The sequence below is a fragment of the Phlebotomus papatasi genome, chromosome 3, assembly GCF_024763615.1.
Source record: "Phlebotomus papatasi isolate M1 chromosome 3, Ppap_2.1, whole genome shotgun sequence".
NCBI lineage: Eukaryota > Metazoa > Arthropoda > Insecta > Diptera > Psychodidae > Phlebotomus > Phlebotomus papatasi.
The window spans coordinates 40330769-40344124 of NC_077224.1; the positions used below are offsets into that span (position 1 = coordinate 40330769).

At 32.7% G+C, this 13356-nt stretch overlaps 1 protein-coding gene across 1 annotated transcript in view; it reads left to right on the forward strand.

The window, feature by feature from the left end:
* LOC129805668 (discoidin domain-containing receptor 2) overlaps nt 1-13356 on the forward strand; it is a 226134-nt gene that overhangs the window by 117631 nt on the left and 95147 nt on the right. Inside the window, exons 4-5 of the mRNA XM_055853714.1 lie at nt 1098-1329; nt 6000-6147. Coding sequence (XP_055709689.1) covers nt 1098-1329; nt 6000-6147 — 380 coding nt within the window. The remainder of the gene's footprint in view (nt 1-1097; nt 1330-5999; nt 6148-13356) is intronic.

Below are 13356 nucleotides of genomic sequence, written 5' to 3' on the forward strand. Positions count from 1 at the left end.
GAAGCAATATCTGATGTCTCACAGCGAAAAGAAACGTCATTACCATGTCTCGCCGTTTGTTGTTTGCATTGGTCAAAGGATTTGCAGTCTTTTGTGTGTGTTTTTTTTTTCTAAAATATGTAGCTTGAAAAGCACTTTTCTCGATTTCTCACTTTTCTCGCAGAGAAAACGGTGTTTTACAAAGGTGTAGATGAATAAATTTTCTATGAAAATATGTCTTCTCGGTATTTTTGCAAATTTACGAGAGCCCGTAATAAAGCGAATCAAAATATGATAGTATCTTATGCCTGATACTATTTGCCCCAGCATTTTTGAGAACGGTCACAAAATTACCTTTTAGAAATCGGGTTATTAAACGTATTTCCTTACAAAATTGAGGAATATTACTTTCACAAAGCTGTAGAGCGGTAAATTTCCTATAAAACTGCGCTAATTAGAAATTTTTGAAGCGATCGAGTAGCTTGTAAATAAATAAAATATCCGTTTCGTGACTTTTTGCCCCAGTCTCCCCTAATTTTTAAAATAATCGCTAAATAATGAAAGTCATCTGAATTAGGATTTGGAATCAAACATTATAAGTAACTGAAGACAACTGGATTTAGCCATATCGTTTAAACTTGATTCAGTATTTCACAGCAAGACACATTTTCGCTACCGCCAATATCCCTCGAATGATTATGAGGGTGGAGTATGTCAAGAGGACTCCTCGCAGAGATTGAGGGAATAGGGGGAATAGGCCAAAGGGGGTGGCTAGAAGGGCAAAGAAGACACACACTTGAGTATTCTTATCCCTCGCCATATATTTATAAGATTGTTGCTGGCGTTGTGTGTAAATTAGGCTCATTGTCCTGATTTATGTCGATCCTCTTCAGAATATACACTTCTTTTTCCCTCTCAAACATTATTCACCACACATTTCCATGGGTTTCTTATTGTTATTTTACTCTCAATTTTTCTTATCTGCCCGAGTCATGTTTTGTCTACACATTCAATTCCTCCTATAACCCCTAAAAGATCTCCATCTCAACCGTTTCTCACGTGTCTGATCTGGTCTTTTTTTTCCTTCTTGTTTTCTTCCTCTCAACCTCGACATTTAGATTGAAAATCGATAACAATGGAGGTGCCTGGTGTCCGAAGCATATGGTGTCCAGGGGACTTAAGGAATACCTCCAGATTGACTTACTTCAAGTGCACGTGATTACAGCTATAAGGACACAGGGACGCTTTGGCAAGGGTCAAGGGCAGGAGTACACTGAAGCCTATGTGATTGAATACTGGCGACCAGGCTTCACAAAGTGGTATCGCTGGAAAAATATTCAGGGCAAAGAGGTAAGCAATATAAACATATTATTCTTTTTTTTTTTTAAACACTTTCCAACTAATTTGCACGATGGCACAATGTCATTTGCATTTTACCCTTTTAATTTGCCACCATCATCAATCTCCTCTCATGTTTTTCTCTTCCATTTTCACTAATTTGTCAACAAAGCGTGAGCTTCTTAATCACATAATTGCTCAATTTGCTTCATTATTAGCTACTAATTAAACTATTGATTTACTGCTTAAGCTTATTTAATTTACTTATTATCAAACGTTGCGAAATCCCTTAGTTTTCCTCAACACTTTCTCGTGTTACGCTGGAGGAAAGTTAAATCCATTCATTTATCTCTCTCTTTGTCTAAATCTCCCAAAAGCACACCCACAAAATTGACAATTTGTGCAAAAACATACGCTTAACTCATGTTCAATATTTAAATTTTTCTTTAACATTCTTTAAGCGGTATTATTTGTTGTTTGGAGAGATTGAAGAGAGGCAAATTTGGTGAAGGAAGATTGATTGATAAGAAAATTGTTTGAACAGATGGTCTGAGATTTTCGTTTTTTTTACATTTTGGCCATTATCTTATCAAGTGTGAAGTTTTTTGGACATATTTTTGAAGGATTTTGTATGTTTTGACGTGTTCAATTTGCATTTAAATTATGTAAAAGTCTAAAAAATATTTATTATACTCAGACATTTGATGCTTGAATATTTAACTCATCTGGATATTGCATTTGAGAGATTATCTTAACCACTAACTTTTCCATAGTCTTGATCTGAAAGACGGTAAGTCGGTGATGGTCGCAAGCTATGGGGGAAGCTCAGTTTTCTCTAATTTTAATACCTTGTAAGAAATTAATACAAAGAGTTATTATCTTTATTAGATAAGTACTAATTCCAAAACTATTAAGCAACTTTAATCAATTTTGCTTAACAAACTCTGAAAGCTCTCATATCTCTCACCTATATAAGAATCTCTCAGAAAAGGACAAAATCTAATTTATTACTAGTTTCAATAAATCTGTGACACATTTCAAGACAAAATTAACTACTTTAACAATTAAGAAACAAGTTCCCTGTCAAGTTTTGTTAAATAAATTTAGCTATCGTTCAAACAAAAATTACTGAAGTTCAGTTTTATTCAATTTTATCTTTTGAAAGGTAGAACGGGGTTAAAGAGCAATTCGTAAAATATGTGAAATTCATTTTCTCGGGAAAATTAAGGTAGGATAAAGGTGGTACAAAAGACTCAATTTGAAGAAGAGAAGCCTAAAAATTGTAGTCCAGTCAGGGTACATCTCTAAAAAACTGGCCAGATTTTCTTCTTTAGAATAGTATTATAGGTCAAGTGAAAAGTATTGAACCTTTTCTAAGTTTTATTTTGAAGGTAAAATTAACATAGTTAGGATTATTCGATTTAGATCAGATATGCGCCATTTTGTTCGATAATTTTCGTTAATTTTTATGGGAATTTCATAATTTCACGATGGAAGAAGGTCTTGTCTCTACTTTCTACTTTCTTGAGAAGAGTTTTGTACCATTAAGAAAATTTTGCAAATGATTGAAAAGGTGATAATCGCTCGGTGCCAGATCTAGACCTAGTTTATACCACGAGTGCAATAGAACCTCCCAGCCAAGCTCTAGGAGCTTGTCGAGCGTGATTAAAGATGTATGCGGCCTAGCGTTGTCTTGAAGGAACATAACACTTTCCATATTGTGTAATTATGGGCATTTCTGGTCAACTCCTTGCTTTAATCTACTCAATTGTTGACAATAGTGGTCCAAATTGAGCGCTTTTCCATTAGGCAGCAACTCATAGTGGATGATTCCCTTCCAATCCCACCAAACACACAGCACAGCCTTTTTGACCGTTTATCCGGGTTTGGCGGTCGTTTGGGTTGACTCGTCACGCTTGGACCACGATTTTTTCCGACTTTTGCTTTCATATGTGACCCATTTTCCGTCGTCAGTCACCATCTAATTCAAAAATGGGTCGATTTCGTTACGTTTCAGTAACTAATCGCAGATATGAATTATGCCCTAGACATACTTACGACTTAAGCCGAGAGACGACTTAGTGGAAAATGATGGAAATGTAGTTTGACCAGTATTCCTAGTATAATTACGCTAAGCCGTCTCTCGGTTAATCCTCAAGGCCCTTAGGTTCAAAAGGTTCTTTCTCGACAATACGTGTGGCAGCCGTACTCATTTTTCGTGAGACCATTCTTATGGAAGTAGTTCAAAACTGTTTTCTGGCTAATCTTTAGTTCTTGACCAATAGAATAAATGCTCGCGTGGTGATCCAACCCAACAATTTCCATGATTTTAGCGACATATTCGACGATTGGCCTACCAGAACGTGCTTTATCTTTGACGTCTATTTTCTCAGAACGAAATCGTTTGAACCACCGCCGCTTTGCTGTTGCACAATTTTTTGGGCGCCTGTTTCGTCTCTTTACCTTTGTCGTAGTAATACTGCAGAACATAGATATAGTCATTGACATATAGAAAACATGCGAACCATCTCTAACTCTCTAACAAAGAAAGAGTGTCGATCGTGTCGATAAGTCATGATACAAGTTGTTAACATTAAACCTACCAATCGTTTTTATACGTTTTTCCTAGCGCGCTGAGTCAAATGACAGACCGCAGTGGGTATAGGATACTCAATTTTTTTTGTTCTTGAAATAGAAGAAAAAATTAAAATTTAAATATTAAAAAATATTTTACATGCATATTTTAAGAGTTTGATAACGACATTGTACCGTTTAAATTATTTGCGTTAATTTTAAAAAGTTTTTAAACAGATCGATTTGACCGGTCTTCGTAGGTTTAGTGTTAAAATGCCAATAGGTGTTCCTTCGACCCTACCTAGACTTGCATAATTTATTCTATTATTACTACAATATCATATTCCTAACTTATCAATTGGTTTATCGCTATGCTTATGAAAATCAGTTTAATATAGAAAGGTATTTCATCTGCATATTTCCCGTCTCTTTTGAATTTCTTTATTGATACTTGTGCGTGTAAATATTATTCGGAATTAGAAACGTCAATATTAACATAGTTCTAAATATGAGAAATTGAAATGTAGTTCAAAACTTTGGCGTAAAAGAAACGTTTTTGTCTGATCCGAAAATAATGGAATTTGGCGAATTTCACTTGTCAGTCATTTATTTAAATATTAAAAAACATAAATCTCTTTTTTTTGTTTGATTTATCCCTTTTCATCAGCACTACATTTCACCTCTTCTAAAATAGACGGATAGATACTACATTCATTAAAAATGCTTTAAGAGACCGAATCAATATTGCAGTACTGAAAAATTTGTAAAAGCTATTACGTTTTGTGAAATAAAATCTTATAGTACTAGTTAAATGGTATATTAAAGACCTTTCAATTATTTTCTATTTATTCAAAACCCTTTCTAATGCTTTCCCTTTAAACAAATCATTAGATACTTTTCTTAATGTAACGTAGAGGAAAGTGTCTAGTTTTTATTAAAATATATTGAGGAGTCACATTTATTCAGAAACATAGAAGAAATTTAGTCATTACAAAGCATGGGTTCGTACGAAGCATGAGCACTTTCCCCTATGATCTGTATGACCTCAATTTTAGAGGTCTTTGCACTGCTTGCACTGCTAAGCATCGAATAAACTTAAAATTATTTTGAAGTGAATATTATTATACACTTGAGCTCCCTAATATTCTGGAGGTTAAGATCGCAAATTACAGATAAAAACCCATGCATGAAGTGGAATTTTTTTTACTTTTTCGTGTATTTGACAGCTTTCACCCGAATTTCGAATAGATGGATAACGAAAAGTTCTACGCATATATTCACTGAGAGAAATCCGAAAAAGTTAAAATAACATTCCGGAAATGTTAATTTTACCCTGCAGTATTGATCCAAAATCGGTGTAAATATTACCCTTTTTAGGTGTATTGGGGGTTAAAGTTACCCTTTTTCATGTTAATTTTACCCTTAAAAAGATGTAAAATTAACTTTAAAAAATGTTGATATATTTTTACACCTAAAAAGTGTTAAAGTTATGAGGAAAAAAAGTTAATCGCACCCTCTTTTTTTCTCACTGTTATGAAAAATGGTGAAAAAGGATGATTTCTAGAAGAAACTTTTTTCTATCTTCCATTTCACCGCCAAAGACATGTTATAAATTTCACTTGGTCATTGCTTTCTAATCTTTTTCTTCGGAAAATGATTACTAATGTAGCAAAATTTCTACGTAAAATATCTCTTTTTGAGATGTTCATTTTCAATGCAAATTCTAAAATATTCTTTGTGCCTTTTTAAATCCTTATATAATGCATTTTTCTTGTACTCATATTGGAAATAGGTAATTTATTACTTTTCTTGTGAAAGGTATGGTACAATCTATTTTTCATACGAGCAATTCAGCTTTTCCCTATTGTATGCTTTTCCTGCTATTTCGTAGTTATATTTCATATTCGCTGTGTTTGTTTTTTATTTTATTTTTTTTTTTAGCAAAACAAAACGACTATTTCACGTCTTTTGACTCATTCTTGCATTTTTCATTTGCCTCGACGGCGACATTTATTGATTTTTATTTATTTACTCGACTCTAGTTTTATTTTTTTTTTGGAGAAATTCTCTCACTCACGATTTTTTTCTCTGTCGTCTGTTCTTTGCAGATTCTAACAGGAAATATTAACACATATAGTGAAGTGGAGAATATTCTACAGCCAATTATTTTTGCATCGAAAATACGTCTCTATCCCTACAGTCAGTATGACCGGACGGTATGCCTTCGTGTGGAAGTTGTGGGCTGCATTTGGGATGGTGAGTATAAAATAGAATAAAATGCTACTGGCTACTTTGGCTAAGGGGGTAGAGTGATACTATGGCAGTAGTAAAAACTCCTAAGTGAGTACACAATAAAAGTTGCACAATATGTTGCCACCTTCTCAACCACCAATGTCATTTTCTCTCCCATGTACAGTCGCTGCAAACGGTATATAGTCACCTTAATTCACTTTGTCATTCTCTCCTAGCCTAGACTAGACTCTTTCTAGATTAAATTAATTTAGACCAAATTAATAACATCATTTTAAATGCTATATTTAACAAAATTAATATTAACTATGGTAATAAGATTTACTAGATTAAAGCCATTTTGTTATATAATTTTTGACATTTTTAAGGAATATTTTATCACCACACAGAAAGAAATATTTTGAAAAATTGTTCGTAAATATTTGTGAAGTCCTACGGAGAACTTACGAAATACTCGTATATTGCATAACCTACTAAAAAGTTCGTAAAAGTTTGTATTTTTTTAGAAACTTCACTGAGAGAAATCCGAAAAAGTCAAAATAACATTCCGGATATGTGCATTTTACCCTGCAGTATTGATCCGAAAATGGTGTAAATATTACCCTTTTTAGGCGTATTATGGGTTAAAGTTACCCTTTTCCATGTTAATTTTGCCCTCGAAAAGGTGTAAAATTAACATTAAAAAATGTTGATATATTTTTACACCCAAAAAGTGTTAAAGTTATGACGAAAAAAAGTAAATCGCAACTTCTTTGTTTTTTTTCTCAGTGTTTCTTCGTAACATAATCACTTGACAAGAATTTCTCTCCTTTTACAAATATTTTTCGCCCATTTTTGTTGGTCTGGCAAGATTTTACGAACAAATGACAAAATTTTACGAATATTTACGAACTTGTTTGTCAGTTATGCAACTTACGAGCATTTCGTAAGTCTCTTGAATGAATTCACAAATATTTACAAACAATTTTACGGCATATTCTTTTCTGTGTACAGTAAAATAAACTGGTATAGGGTAAGTGTACCAAATTCCGGCCAGCTTGCAATTTCGGCCTTTTTCATCCTCAAATTTCCATGAATTTTTAGTTTTTGCATACTCTAGAGATTATATAATGCAAGAAAAAATAACAAAAAATGTCGCTTAGATGAACAAGATGGTCTGAAAAAGACATTGAAGAATTCCACAAGGGAAAGCAACAATGAGAATGAAGGTGGCGGGAATAGGCCACTAATGCTACTATGTCTACATTTTTATTAATTTTAAAATGTTTTAAGAATGATTTTATAGAAAATAAAGACGATAAACTATCTACAAGATTCCAAGCAATACTCCTTAGAAAAAAGTAATAAAAAAGAATATTTTGTATTAAAAATATTACATTTCAAACATGAGACTGGCGCTTGCATGCAACTATGCCGAAATTTGAGAAACTTACCCTAAGTTACTTTTTTTTTTAAATTTCTTTTGGATAAGTTCGATGTGAGGAATGCAGTTTGTCAATCTAACAAATAAATCTTAATATTTAAATAAAAAATCTGACATGAAATCCCGGAATTTCTGGTGACTAGATAGGGTGAATGGTGGAAAATGAGACACTTAAGAAAAAATTCAATTTCAAATGCATTTTTAAACTTGAAAAATAATTATTTTTTACCATTTTTTTGTATCATGGGATTCTTTGACAAATATTTTAACAGAATCTTAACAGTTGTTATTAAATATTGCAACCGAATAATCGTAAAATTCACGGAAATTAAAAAATAACACATTTTGAAAAGATGGACAAAATTTTGGAAAGATGGACAAAAACTTTTAGAAAGTTGGACATAGTGATATTTATGACAAAATATTATACAAAATATGTAGAAAATCAAATATTGAGGGTTTTCTCTGTATACTTGCACATTTGATGGTTATGCTAATCCCTCTTTTATGTCCGGGTAACAGTTGAGGAACGCTCATTACAAAGAACTTCCTGGACGTCCAACCAAAAAGAGGTTCTGTAAATTTCACAGCCTCGTGCTATCCAGCAGTTATAGTTTTAAAGCGGATGCAATTTTTAGCACATTTCAATTCCCCATCCGCCCAAATACTTTTTCACTAGCTTTGGGAGTTCTGTAGAGGCTCCTATTTGTCTTTCTCCAGGAATTTTTGCGATATTTACTACCCGCTCTATCAGAAAAAGTGGTCTTCGGAATCTGGAAATCTTTGCAGCCCTTTCCAGGAGATTTTCTCCTTATCAGCTGCTAACTGCTGTTGCAACTATTTCTCCAGATACTTAAGGATCTTCGTCGTCCTTGTTAACATGATTTCACTGCACAAAACCACCAAATTCATTCACAAAGTCAACTTGTCCAAGATTTCATAAAACTTGTTTTGAATGCAACACGAAATTAAATCACTTTTCTATCCCTTTTAAATGTAATATTTCACAAATATTTTTTATTCACCTTTTAAATGGATGTATGTCCTTCGATTTTCACTACGGACTTAACAATATTTCACAAATTATGCCGAAAAATCAAACAAAACACTTTGATACTTTCCTAGCAACTTCCATAAAAAACAAAGAAAATGACAACTACCGTGTCAAGGTTATGAATTTCACACATGCAATACATTTTTTAAATTCTTCTTGCAAGTCACCCTTTGATTGTTTTATAACGATTTTTGCATTTTTAACTTCTAAAATAATCATAAAATTAGGTTTAATAATCTTTTTATCGAAAATTGAAATATTCAATTGATTTATTATCAAGTTTTTAAGGAGGTGTCTCACATTCCACACTGCTTTGTCCAACTTTCCAAACTGTCTCGCTTTAGGCAAATGACCCTATTGGCATTTTCCTGAGCGAACAAAATTGTTGTACTCTGGTAAAAATAAAAGAGTAAAATAATTATAATTGATCTTTTTCAAAAGGCTGGATCATATTGCACCTTTTGAAATTCTTGTTAGAACATATTTTAATGAGTGATTGTAGAATTTTTGCAGTGACTGTATATTGAATTCTGTGGTGAACTGGGAGAAGAAGAAGATGAGAGAAGAAGGGAGGCTGGTTGAATACTTTGCTCAGACACTTGAATAGAGCACTTGCCAATACACAATATAAAGTGATTTAGAAATAATTACCTGAAATGGCAATTTATTAATTTAATAAAGTGGTTGTAACTCTTGGCCACTTGTGCGCCTCATGCACTGAGATTGTTCGCCTCTTGGTTAGAGCGACTCTAGATGTGAAGAGAGTCGATCTGTGTGGCGAGCAGAAGAAGAAGCATTATATAAAATTATAATTGATAAATTTATCTCGACGTCCACATCTCTTAATTCCATCTTCCTTATATGCAACATAGAATTGATTTGAAACAGCTTTCGTTCTCTTTCACCAACCACTCACCATCTCACTCCATCCCTCATGAATTGTGAAATTCAATTCAATTTACCGGAAAAGGAAAAAAAATGCACTAGCTGCCCATGCATCTTAGATGACTTATACAGTGGTGAAGAGATTTTTAGGAGCTTATCGACCTATCTCTCCTATCCCATTTTCATTGTTCGTTCGCTAATTTGACTGCAAATTGTCATTCATGAATTTTTTATGTCTATTTGAAACTATTTAAATTAGAGTTTCAATTGATTAAAAAGTTTGCCTAACTCAATCACAAACTCCGATCTAGTTAAGAAACTCCAATTTAGAGGCCACAGACTAAATACTAAATTTGTCTCGTAATTCAATCAAAATGTTTCACCAAGCGATTAACATGCTCACACTTTTAAAATGTTTTATTTTAACAACTGAATTAAAATTTCCGGCGCTGCAAATGGGAAAATGTAACAAAACTGAAATTAAGGTTTAATGGGAGAGACGAAAAGATTAAGAAATCAATTAAAACAGAATTACGAAATAATCGACTTTATGTCGCAGATCATTAAACTCGCGCCAATATCTAAAAGTTCTTCATTTACTGATACTAAAAGAATTTGTAATAAATAGCTGGATATTGCATTGAGAGTCTTTTATAGAAATGGAGAATCTAATTAAGTCGAAACAAAAGATTTTTAGTGGCAAAAGAAATATCGTTGAGATATCCAAGTTTAAGCCATAAATAAACGGTTGTATTGTAAAATTTAAAATTTAAAATGAATAATGTTAACGCAATATAAAAAGAAAATAAACCATGCCCTTGTAATGCCCAAAACATAATAACTTTTGTTTGTAAATATGTTTTTAAAATTGACTGTGAGAGTGAGCGAAATGACTAGATCTACATCTCACTCACTCTCATTGAAATGTCAAAAACATGATTACAAAACAAAAGTTATTGTGCGCTGGGCATAAGATTTTTTTTTCTATTTTCTATTTTTTATTTTCAAGTTTATAATATAAGTTTCTAGTATCTAGTTTATAAGTTTCGCTCACTTCTTCAACTAAAGAGGCAAATAAAAATTGATGACTGTCCTATTTTTTCAGTAACACTAGCTCAGTTATTACAAGTTTATCCCCTGTTCCAAAATTAGATTCTTTTTATCTTCCTTGCTCATTAAATTCATAAATATTTTGCATTAAATAAACATAAGGATATTGTATGTTTTTACTAATTTAATGTGAAAATTACATTTGTTAACTTTAAGTTTATAATTTTGTAATAAATTTTCTGCAGTTAAAAATTAAATGAAAAAATTGCAATTGTTATTAATTTCTAAAATTAATTAAGGAGGTACAAAAATTATTTAACTTTTAAGACCCTTAACACTTTCAATACGGTTTTGAAATTTAGAGTTGATATAATTCGCAAAACTGAAAAGACTATGAAGAATTTCAGGCCCTAAGTAAAGCGATCTTTAGACTAGAGGTTTAGCCCAGTTCCCGAAAGTCTCACAATCCTAAATAGCAAGCAATTTTATTGCTTTTTGAGAGCCTAATAGGTCATTCATCTTTAATAAATTAGTTAAATTTTTCCAAAAAATCGTGATTGATAAAAAATTAGAGCAGTTAAGCCATATGGCTAAGTCTTATACGGGCCTCAGACTTGAGACTTAATCTGGCTTAACTCCCCTAATTCCTAATCAGGCACGATTTTTTAGTAAATTGTTGTTTAGGGTTGGATTTTGAGGGCAAATGATTCATTAGATTTTGAAAAATCAATAAAATTGCTTATTATTTAGATTTTTGAGACCTTCGGGAACTGGGCTAAACCTCAAGTCTGAAGCCGGCATTAGTTCTGAAGCCGGCATTAGGTCTGAAGCCCGTATAAGTGAACAATGTACGGGATGCTCTTAGTCACGGAAACTTACTAAACTTGCTGCGTACCGGATCGATCCAGCGAACCAATTTAACGATTTCTTAAATCAAAAATATTTTAGCTCATGAATTAATTAGACTCTTGCAAAAAATATCCTAAATTTGAACATGCTTGAAGTTTATGATGTCATTGTCAAAATCTAGAGAGCCAGAATCCCGAACGTCAAAAGAGAGCCAACATTTCGAAGGGGTTAAAATCCCGAATTTTTAATAGTTTCATAACTACTCCCACGATAGCACCCGCCGCACCCGCGCATGCTGAAAGTATCGCGTAAGATAGGTTAATTTGTAATCACGTCTAATTTGGAACAATTGGAAGATTTCTAACAGTTGTGAATGGCAAAAGGAAAAATAAACAACGAAGAAGTACTCTAGAATGTAAAGTCTTGTACTTCTTCGTGGTTTTCTTTTTCTCTTTGACCATCTGTAACAGTGAGAAAATCTCAACATTCTAAAATTGACAAGATTCCGAATTACCCTATCTTACCCGAAAGGAAAAATTTTCTGTGTTTTGAAAAATTATTCCACACGTTATGCCCAACGCACAATAACTTTTGTTTGTAAACATATTTTGAAAATTTCCTGAAAATTTCCTAAAAATGAAGTTATTTGAAACAAAAGTTATTGTGCGTTGGCCATTATTTTCGGTATAATTTCGTCGCTTTCGGGATTTTGACTTTCGAGATTTGGCATTCGCGATTTTGGCTCTTTCGGATTGGATCGGATTCTTGTCGGATTGGATCGGACCACAAGTAACGGATTTTTATCGATTCTTAATAGACAAAAAAAAATTCCAGAGTAGGGGGAAGTGGGGCACCTTTGAAACTGGAATTTTTCTCCCATGTTTAAGTGGAATTCAGCCATATCATAATGTAATTTAGCTTCTCAATCTGTTTGTGCAGCTAAATTTTATCACGATAAGGCTCATTTTTTTAAATAGGTAAAAAATCCTAATTTCACAGTGCCCCACTTTTAAAGGTGCCACACTTCCCACTATCTACATTTTTTGTATCTTCGGGGTCCCAAAGTATGCGCAAGACTTAGTTCGTTTAGTTCCAAATGGCGAAACTCTCTTGACTCACATTGGGTCACATATGGTCCTATTTTTTTCAAAAGCAGTTTTCTGCACTCGTGTATTTTTCAGAATTAGCAATAAACAAAAATTCTAGGTTTTGTACTAGATTTTACTTCAACACACACTAGTATAGTTAAAAGGCTTATGTTAATGGACTTTTGCATGTAATATCAAGCCTCATTCCTTGGTGGGTCGTTTTAACATTAATTTCTACACATATTCTTTATTCTATACTATTATCAATAAATTGAATTGAATTCTTTAAGTGATCTTTGAACATATTTGAACTTAACCTGACATAATCTAAAAAATAGTGTATCTAGACGAATCTTCAGTATTTCTTGTACAGAAGTAGGAGCTAATAAACTTAATGAACAACATTTAAATTTTCCAAATTTCTGTTTTTTTTTGTTTGTTTTTGTTTAATACTAGTTCAATCATAGAAAACATAATACTTATAAAAGTTGTATGGTATTTTTTCTTACAATGTGTAGGAGGGGCTGTAAAAGCATTAATGTTTAGTTTGACCATATTAATTTAGTTTGTTATTTATTCCTAGTCAATCATACTCAAGCATACTAAATGTTACCTCTTTAGAATTTCCTTATCCTGACCTAAATACATCATATGACAAAGTTTGTGAACTTGTACAATAACTATTTGCAACACTTTGACATTGTTATTGTTAGACATGAAAGTGTGCACATTTATTTGACATGTTGCTAAAAATCTTCACGGGCCTGTATATGAGATACTTGACAAGGATATGATGAAAGTTATTCTCTCAAGAAATTGTTGCATAAAGTCCAACAGTGGATGAAAGAATTTATCCATGAAAGTTC